Raw genomic sequence first — 15,382 nt, forward strand, 5'->3', positions numbered from 1 at the left:
TGCTTTGTTGTTGGGTTGATCCAGTAGGATACTCAATACTACTTCTCATTCTGGTCACTGAGTAAACATTGCAATCTACTGTTGATGACATCATGGGGCCCCAAATTGCCTGTAAAGGGAATTGTATAGTTTTCAATTCATGTCTTTGCTACGTATGCATGGGAGAAGATGAAACTGGAATCTGTCAGTTCTTGATGATTCCAGGGTGGGAAAGAACTGCCCCTGTGGCACAGTAGTACTGTTGCCATCTCTGGGCCTGAAGTCCTTGGGTTCAAGTCCCACCTGCTCCAGATGTTTGCACTAACATAGCACATTTAAAATCAGGCCCTGTTATTCCTGGAATTATCACAAAAGATTTAAGAGGTTTTGTGGTGCAATGATAGGAGACCTATCTTTGAGCCAGGTGGTCCAGGTTCAAGTCCCACCTGTTCCAAAAGTGTGCAATAACATTTCTGAACCACTTGATTAGAAAAAAAGCACTTTTTTAAGAACAGTCTGGATTCCAACAAACTAGAAAAGCCTGCAGAATGGGCTACAGCCATGAAGCAGACAGGAGAGATCATGGAGAGAGAAGCATATATGGAGATGTGAATGATTGAGCAGTATGAGAGCGTATAGCTGGCAATGGGATCAGTGATTGTGATGGACTAATGGGTGGTAAGTTTGCTGGAGCTGAAGAAAATATTCTTGCTCCTCCTGGCCCACAGAAGTGCTTTCAATTCATTTAAGGAAAACTTCATGGATCCAACCCAACTTCCCTTTTATATACACTGATTCCCTGGAAACCTAGCAAAAATGGGTAAAAGAAAGCCTTTTAAAATGGAAAGATGCCACCTCAATTAAAAACTTTATTGACTATTCATTTCTAAGAGGAAACCGATTCTGTCACAACCCACCACATCCTATCCACCTCCATTTAAACCTGGTGAGTTAGGAGCTGGATTTGATATTAAAGTTAATTTTACATTTCACTTGCCACAAACGCATCCATTTCTGGGGACTAAAAGTTCTCTCATTATTTCAGGCTGGGCTACGCTAAAATACATCATCAACGTTTAAAGCAAATACTGGCAGAAGACTGCAAGATTACTTCCCACTTTTAGTTTGGCTGCAGCATTTATGCAAAAGAAAATAATTTTAACTTGTGTCAAGTTTTTAATTTAAAGTGCTAACTACTGATTTCAACTTGTATTTAATAAGAACCAAATTTAAATCAATATCAGACACCTATGATATACGTTATCCTTGAACAGAATAAGATACTGCCTGGGACATAGTAGGAACTGCAGATGCTGGAGAATCTGAGATAACAAGGTGTAGTGCTGGATGAACACAGCAGGCCAAGCAGCATCAGAGGACCAGGAAAGCTGACATTTCAGGCCTAGCCCCTTCTCCAATCAGCTCTCCTGCTCCTATGATGCTGCTTCACTTGCTGTGTTCATCTAGCTCTACACCTTGTTATCTAAGATACTGCCTGGCTTTTTTCCTTACCATTGAACCAATTACAGCATCTTCTTGTTGCATGGCTTTCCTTAGGTGACTTTCAGCATCAGCCAAAGCCCAGAAGTTGCACTGGATCGGAAAGGACATCTGTTGATCAACATCTTCTCCAAACTTTTTCCCAGAAATAAACACTGTGGTACTCCTAGTCTCTAAAACTAATACATACACAAGACACAGTTTCAATGCAAAATTCCATTAAATACCAACTACCTAATGCTGATGGTAATGAAGTGTGGAGCATACCTGTCTGTAGTAAATCAAGTTTGTCTTTTCTGTATGAAAAAAGTTCTCCTATATAGCAGATACCTCCTTTAGCCAGTAAGGCAGAGCCAGCCTGAACTTTGGCAGTGCCAGTTCCATGTTCATCTTTCGAGACTGTAGCAAACATTTCATATGATGGTAAATGTCGCACTCCACAAGGCACTAGGCTCAAACTATATGTTAACAGCCTGCAGAAAAATGGAAAAATCTTCACGAAAACAGGCCCAGATAGATAACTGGAAAGTAGGGGGAGATTTTAACCTCATAGTTAAGACTACAAAAGGCTTGAATATCACCCAAAAATGGAAGGTGTTTGATGCTGGCAGACAAGACTATGGGCCAAATGCTGGAAAATGAGATTAGAAGATAAATGCTTGATGACCAGTACAAATATGTAGGGCTGAAGGGCCTTTTGTCACACTGTAAAAATTCTACAACACTACATATTTGGGAAAAGTTCAATAGGGTTAGAAAACTGCCAATGTAACACCTTTATTTCAATAAGAAAAAAGACAAAAATCAGGCAAGTATAGACCAGTTACCTTAACATCTGTTATTGGGAAGATGTCAGAGTCCGTTGTAAAAGGTGTAATGGCAGAGCATTTAGGAATACATAAATGATCAAACAGAGTCAGTATGACTTAAAGAGCAATTTACTGGACAAATTTACTGGAATACTTTGAGGAGGGAACAAACAAGATAGATAAATGTGAAGCAGTGAAGACAAAAGATGTTGGGGAGCCTAGGACAGAGGATACAATCTCAGCAAGTACTTGATAAGGTATCACACATTAGGCTGCTTAACATGACTCTATCATGTTGGATGCAAGATATTAGCATGGATAGAGGAATGACTAACTAATAGAAGAAGAGGGTTAGGATAAGGGGAGCATTTTATAGGTGGCAATCTGTAACTAGTAGAGTGTCATAGGGATCGGTGCCGGTGCTACAATGTTTATAAACATATGTTTATGACTTGGATGAGGAAACTGAATGTATTATTGTTGATGACATGTAAATAGGTGGAAGCATGACACAAAGAGTCGGCAGAGGGATGTATACAGGTTAACCGAGTGTGTAAAAATCTGGCAGATGGCATATAATGTGGGAAAATGTGCAATGTTATGCTTGTTGGCAGGAAGGATAGAGGACATTAATATTATTTAATGGAGAAACACCGCAGAAAACTACAGAGGGCTGTGGGAGTCCTTTTGCAGGAGTCACAAAAAGCTAGCACCCAAGTTCAGCAGGTAATAAGGAAGGTAACTGGGATGTTGCAGAGGGAATAGCATATAAAAGTAGAGAAGTTTTGCTTATAAAAAGCACTAATCAGACCACATCAGAGATAGTAAAAGCTGCCAATGCTGGGGTCAGAGATAACACAGTGTGGAGGTGGAGGAGCACAGCTGGTCAGGCAGCATCAGAGGAGCAGGAAAGTTGACGTTTTGGGTCGGGACACTTCTTTAGAAAGGGTCCCAACCCAAAACATCAACTTTCCTGCTCCTCTGATGCTGCCTGGCCCGTTGATCTTCTCCAGCTCCACACTGTGTTATCACTAGTCAGACCACAGTTGTGAACGGTTTTGGGCTCCTTATCTACGGAAAGATATACTGGCATTGGAGGCAGGCCAAAGGAAGTTCACTAGGCTGTTCTTGAGCATTGATGGATTATCTAAGGAGGGGAGGTTGAGTAGGTTGGGCAGGAATGAGAGGCAACCTTATCAAAACATACATGATTCATAGGTGACTCGATAGAAAAGATGTGCAGAATTTGTTTCCCCTTGTTGGAGAGTCCAGGACAGAGGATATAATCTCAGAATAAAGGGTCACACATTTAAAACAGGGATGAGGAGGAATTTCTTCTTTCATAGGGTAGTGAATCCGTGAAATTTTTCCCCACATAGTGCTGCTAAGGTTGAGTTGTTAAGTATATTCCAGACCAAGATGGACAGATTTTTAAGCAGTAAGAGAATGGAGAGTCATAAGGAAAAGGCAGGAAAGTGAAATTGATGATTATCAGATCAGCCACTAATTCATTGAATGGTAAAACAGATTCAATAGGCTCAATGGCCTACTTCTACTCTCTGTCTATAGCCTTATGTTTTTGGGCAGAACGAGGTTAGCTTTACTTTTCTCACAGGCTGATCAATGGCTGGAGCAAGGCACCAAAAGAAAGGATCAAAATTTATTCCCGACAGAACCTTAAGATGGCATGTGATACCAAAGTTATCACATAATTTAGAAGGTACTTCCTCAATATGACTCCTAGGTAATAAAAAAGAGGTAAGGGCTTGCCTATTGCCTCAGAAGGATGTTGGAGACATTTTTTTTTCAAGGACTTCTGAGCTTGCAGTAGATCTGTTTCTTGCCTCTCCTACTGTAGGTGGGACAAGTACGTATGATGACCTTTGGTCATCCTGGGTGCATAAATATAAATATGCATCCAGTCTCCACATCTACATAAAGTTGTTAAATTACTATGCAAGCACCCCTAACTATAGCAACGTATAAAACTGATTAAATCCATTCCTCAAATACAGCACTGGGTGAAAACAGACCAAGGGTAGAATCACATCCAATCATTAATAGTGGTGGACAATTAAACATCAAACTGGAGGAAAACTGTTCTTGACCATTCCCGGTCTCAATGATGGTGAAGCCCAGCATGTAAGTGCAAAAGACAAAGCTGCAGTGTTTGCAACCATCACCAGCCAAAAGTGTAAAGTAAATAATCCATCTCGACCTCCAGAGGCCTCCAGCTTCACAAATGCCAGTCTTCAGCCAATTCAATTTATTCAACCAGCTATCAAGAAAAGTTGAATATAGTGGAAGCAGTAAAAGCTTCACCACTAAGAATATCTTAGATCTAGGGCTAAAGCCTTGTGCTTTAGAACCAGGGCACTCCCTGGTTAAGTTGTCAGGTACAACTTCAACACAAAATTGTTTGTTGAAAACCACTAAGAGTGTCATATTCACAAAAGAACAGAACAAATACAATCTGGACAATTAGCACTACTGGGTTTCCAACTTCATTACAGCCTTAGTCCAAACATGGACAAAAGAGTTGAACACAGACTGACTGCCCTTGAGCAAAAGGTTATTACTGGTTGACTTATATCTAACAAAAAGGAAGATGGTTCTGGTTGTCAAAATTCAATCATCTCAGTCTCAGGATATTTCTGCATGGGTTCCTCAGGGGAATGTCCTAGGTCTAAACCATCTTCAGAAATGGCCTCCCTGCCCTCATGAGGGAGATAGTGGGGATGTTCATTAATGATTGCAAAGTGTTTATTTCCTTTTGTTGCCACACAGATAATGAAACAGTCCATGGCCACATGCAGCAAAACTTGGATGAGATTCAGGCTGGTGTTAACGCCAGGTAACATTTGGATCAAAATGCCAGGGAATGATCATCTCCAACAAGAATTTAACATCTCTTGACATTCAATGGCATTACCATTGTTAAATACCCAACCATAAAATTTTGCCTTTGCCCATAAACTACATTAATAGTGGACAGAAATTTAACTCTCTTGGAGAAGTGGGCTTAGATACAGATGTGGTTATGATGTCCTGAAACACGGTATTTGCTCAGAAATCCAACATTATCCTGTAACTTCAAAGTCTTTTCCAGGTGCATTTGCAGGTGTGCAAGATTCACCTGTAGAACTGTCAATAAGTAATTAAAATAACTAAAGAAACAATTAACTCAGGATTTAACCAACGTTCTGTCTTTAACAATCAGTGTACAGGTTCCATAAGCAGGTTAGAGCATCTTGATGTCAACTAGCCCAAAAACATGGTGGCATGTGGCTTCTTCAGTAAAATTGATAGCCTGTGCCTTCAAACAGGGAAACTGAATAGCTGCACCCATGGATAAAGTGGATGTTCACAGCACTTTTCTGACAATATGCAATAACAGCTTATCAGGTGATTTCCAACTACTTTGAAGTCATTTCATCTGTCTTTGACTTCGCTCATCTCAATCTGCACTTCTCTGCTGGTATGGTCGGAACCTAATCAGCTCTACTTAGGTCCTCTGATGAAGGATAAGTAATGCAGCAAGATCAAAAGCAGCAGGAGCAACAGCACTTTAGCTCCTCTTTCACAATCTGTTCCACAGGGCAAAAGGGATAGGTATAAAGAGCCAACTCCAAGGAGGTGAAGCCCACAATTCAGTGTCTACAAACAAAAGATTTCCTCACTCAACATTGTGCACTAGTGCCTCAGGAGATTCAGTTCTTCATGCTAAGTCATTGCTGACATCTGCAACCTCCTGGTACAAAGCTTGATGATTACCCCACACCTACTCTTCTATATCTTCCTTGGAGTTCTGTGATATTTTATCCAGTAAGGAGGGAAAACAGAGAGTTGTGACTGTGAGAAGTGGACAATGTTGGTGAGAGAATTTTATTTTGTCACTGGTGACCGAGATATGGGTAGGAGATGACACACAGATGACAATGAGTGTTGACTATTTAGATGTGGAAAGATCTGAAAAGAAGAATGAGTGCAGTTGCAAGATATATTATTCTGAGGACTGCTGTGCAGATGAATGTCAGAAGTCACATGACACCAGGTTATAGTCTAACAGGCTTATTTGAGGAGCATTGCCTCTTCATCAGGTGAATGTGGGGAAATTCAGAATGAGGAAGGTGGCACCTGAAAGATGTATGCCTCTCGCATCTCTTGCACCAGTTACTCACTTCCTTGGCCACTTCCATCATGTCTGCTTTGAGTGAGAGGCTGCCTCTTCTCATTATTGATCAACACAAATTTCAGTTACTCAGATTCTGCAGCAAGACCTCAGTAAACATCAAAGAGGTGTTCACAGCATCCCTGCATTCTCTTCCATTCTTGTTGTTGCAACAATATAAATAAATGAACAGTTTAACCTAAGTTTAAATGGGTCCCTTTAGTGTGAAATCCTTCCATTTACATTTCATCATGTTGTTTTGTCTGCCGTCTCTGGGGAAACCAGAAGCAGGATGCTAATACCTGACGATATTAAAGTACCATCATGGCAAAGTCTGAAATTTTTAACTTTCAAATGTTTTGAGCGTTGCTGACAAGTATTTACTTTCTGTCCCTAATTGCCCTTGAGATGATTTAACTATGACAGTACACGTTCGCTCAATAGGGACTGAGTTCTAGTAATTTGACCTGGTGACAGTGAAAGAACAGAAACACAATTCCAGGGCAGATTCTTCTTAGGCAGTCCCTTGGAATTGAAGATGATTTTCTTCCTCTCCAACATTGTGGGTCCCAATTAGTTGAATACTGGACCCACCACAGAAGAGGCATGTGAGTTTTACTGGTGGCTTGGATCACCAAGTTTAAGTATGCTCCTTCTGACATTTACACCAGGCCTTCATCTAAGCCTGTAGGAAACACTTGAAATAGTTGACTCCTTTGTGATGTTTGTTCTCCAATTTGGATGGTCTTAGGCAAAAGGGTTCTGCAAGTTGATGAGTATGTTGTATTTTTCAAAAAGGGTTTGTGGGTATTCAGGATAACATATGGTTTTGAGAAGAGAAGTAGTGCTGTTCTCATGCATCTACTACCTATCATTCTAGGTAATAGAGGTTGCAGTATAGGGAGGTGCTGTTGAAGGAATATGGTGAGTTGTTTCTTGTAAATACTGCACATTGCATCCATAGTGAGCCAGTGATGGAGGGAATGAATGTTTAAGGTGATGCATGAGGTACAGTTCAAGCTGGCTGCTTCATCCTGAATAGTGACAGGCTTTCTGAGTACTGTCTGTGCAGCACTTATTCAGGCATGCAGGGAATATTCTGTCACTTTCTTGGCTTGAGTGTTGTAGGAGGTAGACATACATGTACTGGAAAAATCAGAACACAAGTAACTTGCTACTGGATTCCCAGCTTCTGGCCTGCTCTTAAAACCACAGTATTCGGTTGGTCCTCTTACATTTCTGATAAATGGTAACCTCTGAGATGTTGATGATTCTTGACTCACTGATGACCTCCTTGCTGTGTGCAGATCTGTCAGAATGAAATTCTGCCTACTGTTAGAAGAACTGATTAGAAATTAGGAATTTTAAGATAAGCCACCTGACACTCTCCAAAGCAATAGGAGAGGGACTGAAGTCAATCTTTAAACACAGATGTTCAGTTTATTTGAACTCTTGGAACAGCCATACTTCCACAGGCTTTGCTTGTCATGTTGGGTGATCCCAAAGGAAGATCTGCTGCCTGCTTTATCTGTTAGAGACAAACCACCAGTAGCTGTGAAGGTTACGACTGACCTAATTTTTTTTTTGCCTGTGATTTTGTCCAGACTGCTACCAGGGACATCCTGAGGATCTCACTGTACCCTATATACACACATTGGCAGTTGGTGAATGAATAATTTGCCGGAGCTGAAAATCCCATAAACCTTAACCCCCATCCCCCTCACCCACCCTTTGCTGGCGATAGCCAAAAAAAGCTTGCAGGTGGATCTGACTCTCGAGCTGTATTCCATCCAGTCACTGGTGCCATCAATTACACATTGCACAGCTAGTGTACAACCACAGAAATGGGTTTCCAAGTGTGTTCCAAATTCGCTGGGAGAGATCATGATGGATTCATATTGCATCAGTCTAACATTCCAAATGTTTTATCTCTATAGAACAGATTTAAGGGATGCCTTTTAAGAGAGACTGGAAATGTCTCTTCAAATGTGGCATGAACACATTGAGAAATCTTGCAGTGGAGTGCAGATGTGCTACAATGAGACCTTCATGTCCATCTTGTGTCACAGAAAAATCCAGTGGAATGTTTAACAAGGGCTTCAAGTGCTTGGAGTACACACCATTGAGAGTACCCAGAATAATAATGATTTGTTATGTTCTGGGCAGTTTCACCTAGGTGTAAAATGTAAGAAATGAAATCTTGCAATCAACTCTAACCACTAGATCAATGACCTCACCTCGAGTCCTCCTGTCATTCAACCAGTCAATGGGCTCATGCAATTAAATTCATTATGCATTGGCATTCATGAAACAAGTGAAAGGGGATATTGGCATTCAAAACACTAGAAGGAAGGCATGGAAGGGTAATTAATAAATAACCATTACGTGACATTATTAGAAAGGAATCTTAACAATGTAGTATCTTATTATCATCCTTATACATACTCTTGATGTATTTGAATTTTTGTTTCTTACACAAATGAAGCATCTCATGTGGCTTCAGGTAGAATGATTGCTGGCTTGACTGCTCTGATGTTTTTGAACTGCTGAGAAAACTTATTCTGCAATTGCGCAGGAGGAAATTCAACACTGAGAAGTGAGATTATATATTTTATATTGGTTGTTGGAGGAGGTGGAGGTTGGAATACAGGAGACAAATGGGAGTGAAGCTTCTACCTTCATGCCCCTTTTTTCTGTCATCTATCACTGAACCATGAGCACATCACCCTATTGTAGAACAGTTTGACAGCAATCAATAGCACATTATAAGGCTTAGATATGTTAAGGTCTAGTTTTAAGGCAGCAGCCAAATTTTCATTCAACCTAACATGGCTGCAATTCTGGCCTGCGTGGATTCATTTGGCAGTTCAGCTTTAACCTGCATGGAACTGGCTATTCCCTCCATTGCTGACAGTTTCTCAATTCCATTTATCAACAATCAAAGTGATCACTTTCATCCGCTCCATTGTTGTGAAGAGTGTCTTTTGCACATCTCTCAGTACTCGACCAAGGTGCTGACACTTTCTTTTTAGCATTCTCCTTCTTAACAATAGTGCCTAGGTTTCAACATCTGTCCAACTTAGCACAGGGTAGTGTGAATTATGCCTCAAAGCAGACTGTCAACAGTTGTCCTTGCCAGCCATCAAGATCAGCTTATTCCAATCGGTGAGATATAAATCACTACATGAAAACCCAACTAAGGATCTGAGTAATCCGGTGCTATATATCCTATGATGGTGCATCCTCTGGAGAAATGAGGTCCTCTGAAGAATCATCCTCATGGATGCTTTGCAACACTTGCTAAACATGAGACACTGGAGGATAAAAGTAAAATATGATTTAGATGTAATGATGTTTTATAATCTTGGCAATAACTGCACTGTCTGGTTCAGTAATTGTTTCAAATAAAGTTAGCATACAGGTCAGAGATATTTGTAATTCTATCAATGGCAATTTGTGAGCTTCCTGTTTATCTCTGATGAGCAAGGATACATAGAATGGTGGTGCTAGAAAGGTAGGCAGTGTTCAGGCTCCTGGGCCCTTCTGCTCCAGGTGGCTGCTTTCTCTCTTCCTTCCCATCTTTTCGGCTTCCTTCTTTGTATCTTCTTCCTGTCGATGGTGGTGGAGGGGAGCGGTGACTCCAGGTATTGGTGTGGCAGTGGCTTCAGCAGGGACCAAGGACTCCTGGTTGTGGTAGGCCTGGAACAGGCACACCTGGTTATCAGCATGGTGGTGGCAGCTCCTGGTTATGATAGGCCGAGAGCTGAAGTCTCATTGTTGTTGGCACAGGGGCAGTGGAGCTGGGGGTTCTTGGATGCAGCGCAAGCATGGGTCTAGCATGGCACCTGGCATCAGGGGCATGGTGGGCACAGCGACTAAGATATGGTGCCTGGAGAGTGGTGACTCTGATGTTGGTGGGTCGGGCACAGATTTAGTTGGTTGGCTGGCTCAGCTTTATCCTCTTATTCTTGAAGCATTTGAATGGCACTAGATTTTGGTGATAGTTAACTTTTCACTGTATTTTCTGTGTTGTTCATTGTAGAGTACAAGTGACAATAAAACATTACACACACATGTTTACATGCACCCCTACACACACACACCTATTTTTTGGAAAGTCATAAGGGACTGGAGGGTTTGAGTTATGAGGAGCATCGTAGATTCATACAGCATGGAAACAGGCCGCTTGGCCCAACTCATCCATACCAACTGAGATTCCCAAATTAAACTAGTCCTTGTTTAGTCCTAAACTAAACTTGTTTGCATTTGGCCCATATCCCTCTGAACGTTTCCTATTCATGTTACCTGTCCAAATGCTTTTAAATGTTGTGACTGTACCCAGATCCATTACTTGCTCTGGCATTCTACATACAAACCACTTCCTGTGAAATAGCTGTCCCTCAGGTCCCTTTTTAATCCTCTCCTCTCGCCTTAAAAATATGCCCCCTAGTTTTGAACACCCCACTGCAGGGAAAACACCTTTGCTCTTCTATCAAGTCATCTCCTCAACCCCCTTTGCTTCAGTGAAAAACATCCCAGCCTAAAATCCCCATAGTATCGAAGCAGGATATTCGGTTCACTGAGACCACACCGATCCTCTGAACAGCATCCTACCCAATCCCTGTAACCCTGTACTTTCCATGGTTAATTCACCCAACCGTCATATTCATGGATACTATGGGCAACTTAGCATGGCCAATCCACCTAAGCTGCACATCTTCGAACTGTGGGAGGAAACCAGAGCTCCCAGAGGAAACCAAAGCGGACATAGGTAGAATGCACAAATTCTAAACAGACAGTCACCTGACAACAGAACTGAACCCAGGTCCTTGGTTTGTGAGAGAGCAGTGCGAACCAATAAGCCACCTTCTCCAACTCTGCAGGCTTGGCAAAATTGTGGTAAATATTTTCTGAACCTTCTCCAATTTATTAATATCCTTCCTATAGCAGGGTGACCAGAACTGTGCGTAGTACTCCAAAAGTGGCCTCACCAAGTCCTATACAACGTCAACATGACATATGTAAGCTGCAGAAGTAACAGGTTTCAAATCATGGGACACCACCATCAGTACATGGAAAAGAGATAGGTGCTTCCATGAGATGCACTCTACTAAAATAAAGCTGGGATCAGTGTCCTGACAAGTTCAAAAAATAGGGTGGTTGATAGACATTTAAACTCATAGGTGGTAGGTGTGGGATTAAGGTGAAGGTTTCTTTTCTTTAAGACCAAAGAGAAAAGTCAAGGCTGTCCAGCAGACTGATGGTTTGTGTGAATTGAGCAGAGTGTGGCAGGAAGAGGCAGGTTTCAATGATGGCAATAGGGTATCAGTATTAAGGTTATGTCATGGGAAAATAATGAGTTAAAAATGAAGGTGAATTATTTGAACACATGTAGCATTCAAACCGAGATAGATGAATTAAAGGCATAAATAGTTTGAAACAGTAGTCATTACTACGACAAGGTTACAAGATGTACAAGTGAGCAAACCAAAAATTCGGGACATTTGATTTTTTAGAACAATTGGGCAGAATGGAAAGACTGTAGTGACGAAGAACCTTAGCCCAGAAAAGTCAGAGTACAGTACAGCATGAGCTAAGAAATGTCAAGTCATAAAACATCAGTTAGAGTAATTTATAGACCTCCTAATTTTAGGAGGTTCCACAGAGTACAAATTAAGATGATACAGGGTCATAAAATAAAGATAATGCAATTATTTCAGGGAACTCATTATCACATAAATCGGTCAAGCCAAATTAACAATACGCAGATTGCAGCAGTTCATGGACTGGCATTTAAGAAACTTTTCTGGAATAATGGGCAGAATGATGTGGACCTAGTCCTTGCAGGAACAGTGGGACTATTTTCAAGTTTAGAAGCCGAATTCCTATCAGCATGCTTTGGCAAAGCTCTTTTCAAGAGCAAAAGCATTCGCATTCCATTCTCCCTGATCAATTATAGAGGGAAGATGGGATAATGCATCCATTTTGCCAAAGAATGAATTTCTAATTAAAGAAGCAATGCCATGGGTTAGAAGGGCTCAACAAAACTTGTATTTTGAGGCAGCAGCAAACACAGCTTTGGATAAGTGACCTGGGAATATTGCACCCTCACTCTCTGACCCTTACTTAGATGTTCTTCTGTGGGAATTGAGATGCTGCAATGTTGTGAGCTTTCTGGAGGTCAGGAAGAAAAGAATGACCAAGCTGGTGTGGTTAGAGGTGGCTGAGAAAGTCAACAAACAGGTACCTCCAACCCTGAGACAATGACCTGGATTTTTATTCTTGAGACAGTTAGCAGGTGTCAGAAAAAAGTCTTCAGTCAGGGAAAGTAGGATTTGTATTATGTGGGCTGGGAGGTTATAGCCTGCAGTCAGGCCAGCTGACCCAGGAAATGATTCAGAGACATGCCACTGGTGGCCAAGGCAAGTAGCTTGAAAGATCCAAAGGAACATGGCAGGCCAGGCAGCATCAAAGGAGCAGGAGAGTTGCCATTTTGTTCGGGACATTTTTTCAGAAATATTATGTCTGTGTTAACTCTGACTCCAACATTGGCAGTTCTTACTATCACTGGTTTGAAAATTTTGTCTGAGTGCTGCATATTAACACATGGAATTTGTACTCCCAATAAAGAGAACCAGGAACAAAATAATAATAATTTGGTCAACAAAATCATTTAAGAGCCATCCGAAACTTTACTTAAGAAATTAGGTAATTTTTCTTGAGTTCTATAAGAACGTGAATGTCACCTGAAGTTCTGATTTGTGTAAGGTGGATGGTTGCTATTTTGACTATGGTATAACTGGGAAAGGGACGGCTCTCTTCAGGTTGCACAATTCTGAGTTGAGCCACGACACACATAAAGAGAGGATATTAATTGCTACTGATTTGCAGAAAAAAAACCCAATATAAATACTGATATTCCATAAACTTTGAGATATACAAATATTCAACGCAACTTCTAAGTGAGAAATCTGCTGGATATTGTTCTTTCTATCGCCATATAAAAATAGACATAAAATTAAATAATATGAAATAGCACCTGTCCACAGTTACTGGATCACTTGTAACAACTAAAAGGTCTAGGCATTCTATTGTCTGCTTTTCATTTTCGCAGGTCTGAACCAGGCTCAGTAGCAAGCTGAGTTTGAGAATGTTGTAAGTGCCAGGAGGAACAATCTGTGCAGCAAAGATATTGGCCAGAACAGCTGTGAATCTCCAAGGTGAAGATGCAGTGATAGAAAGTAGACATTTGAAGTTGTCACTGATGAAGGGTGAATCTTTAAAGGAAACATAAAAGGTAATTAGTTTTATTACTTTAGCAAGTTCAACAAATTTTGATTATATTGATTTCATGTATGGTTTGAAACATTTCAAGTTAGCTTAAAATAGGCTGAAGTCAGAAGTCACACAATGACATGATGAAGGGGGCTGTGCTACAAAAGCTAGTGATTTCAAATAAACCTGTCGTACTATAAACTGGTGTCACGTGACTTCTGACTTTGTCCACCCCAGTCCAACACCGGCACCTCCAACAGGCTGAACAGCTTTAATGCTATCTTAATAATGTACTTTTGCACTCCTGTTGAGTACCCTTGGAAAGTAAAATATTGTTAGAAGTGTAATACAAGACAGAAGGCTGGTGATTACATCAAGTAGAGAGATAATGTCATGCTCAGAGCAATAAAGATACAGGATAAGTACTGTTAAGCATGGCCAAAATGCAAAGATTGTAAAGTTAGAAACAAACTGATCAGTTCTTTCTAGCTTTAACAGTTTCAACAGAGTACATTCACAATTTCTAAGTGAGAAAATTCAAAAGGTAGCTGAGGCATAGACACCAAAGAGATCCCAATTCAATCTATGGCCTGTGACATTAGCTAATCTTAGCTCAGCGTTAATAGAGACACAACTGGGATGGTGACTGATGATATGCCTAGCCACTGTCCCTGAGCTGGGGATCAAAAATCTTGATTACATTAGCACAGAAGTACATATGTGCATGTTGAACTAAGAACCAATTAAAATTAGATGTAATATCTCCCATGCTGAAAAAGCTAGCTGATATTCTCTGTAAGGGTTCAAATATTAATAATGGCCAGCTCAGTAATGCAGTAGAGGGCATCTGTTGCCCTTGGAAGAGAGGAAAACTAACTGATCAGGAAGAAATATGTCAGATGCATTTGTTTTGAGTATGAATCTCTATCTCCCACAAGGTGACAATTGGTCCAAGCTTTGAAATCCAGTTCTTGACAGCACCTGTTATAAACAGAGTAGTAAACAAACAGTGTTTGCAACATAATAAGATCATTAGAAACATATCTCAGAATATCAGACGTGACATTACTGATAAAAATCATACTTTTTCAAAGTGTTTCATCTTGCACTCGTCAGTACAGTTCATAAAACTATCAATTCAAGGGAAAAGCCAACATTTATATTGCATGACAGCAGCATGTTGATTAGTTGACATGTGGACTCTGGCCGAGGCATTGCCACAGAGAAAGCACTCATTAATAATGATTGACAGGATTTGTTTAAATTTTAAAACAAGTTGACACTGATTAGTCAGGGCATTGCCCTCAGAAAAGTGCCAGTGAATGGCTGTCACTTAATTTATTGAGTCAAAACAGGTGCAATGTGTCTACATGTTCTTTTGTCTGCAAAGGACGAGGCCCTGGGTATTAATATAAGTAGCTTCCAAGCGCAAGTCTAACTGAAAATCTAACACTGATTGTGAGTGTAATTCTTCACACACTCAGGATTATCCAGCAAATGCTGCCCATTTGCAAAATCACATCTCATATTGGAAAACATGTTGCAAGTTTTTCAAGAAAGGTCTGGTTGGGTATGATCAGTACCTTGCTTGTTTGCTTGTTGCAAACAGCTAAAATGCTATTTCATACAATCTGTCAGTCTTTATTCT

The 15,382-nt window shown here is 40.7% G+C and overlaps 1 protein-coding gene across 2 annotated transcripts in view; it reads right to left on the reverse strand.

The window, feature by feature from the left end:
- Nucleotides 1–15,382, reverse strand: part of mcmdc2 (minichromosome maintenance domain containing 2) — a 41,456-nt gene that overhangs the window by 8,041 nt on the left and 18,033 nt on the right. For both annotated transcript variants that reach the window (XM_048529707.2, XM_048529706.2), the window contains exons 8-10: nucleotides 13,499–13,736; nucleotides 1,747–1,952; nucleotides 1,492–1,658 (exon numbers count right to left, since the gene is read on the reverse strand). In XM_048529707.2, coding sequence (XP_048385664.2) covers nucleotides 1,492–1,658; nucleotides 1,747–1,952; nucleotides 13,499–13,736 — 611 coding nt within the window. The remainder of the gene's footprint in view (nucleotides 1–1,491; nucleotides 1,659–1,746; nucleotides 1,953–13,498; nucleotides 13,737–15,382) is intronic.

Source organism: Stegostoma tigrinum, chromosome 5, assembly GCF_030684315.1.
Source record: "Stegostoma tigrinum isolate sSteTig4 chromosome 5, sSteTig4.hap1, whole genome shotgun sequence".
Taxonomy (NCBI): Eukaryota; Metazoa; Chordata; class Chondrichthyes; order Orectolobiformes; family Stegostomatidae; genus Stegostoma; species Stegostoma tigrinum.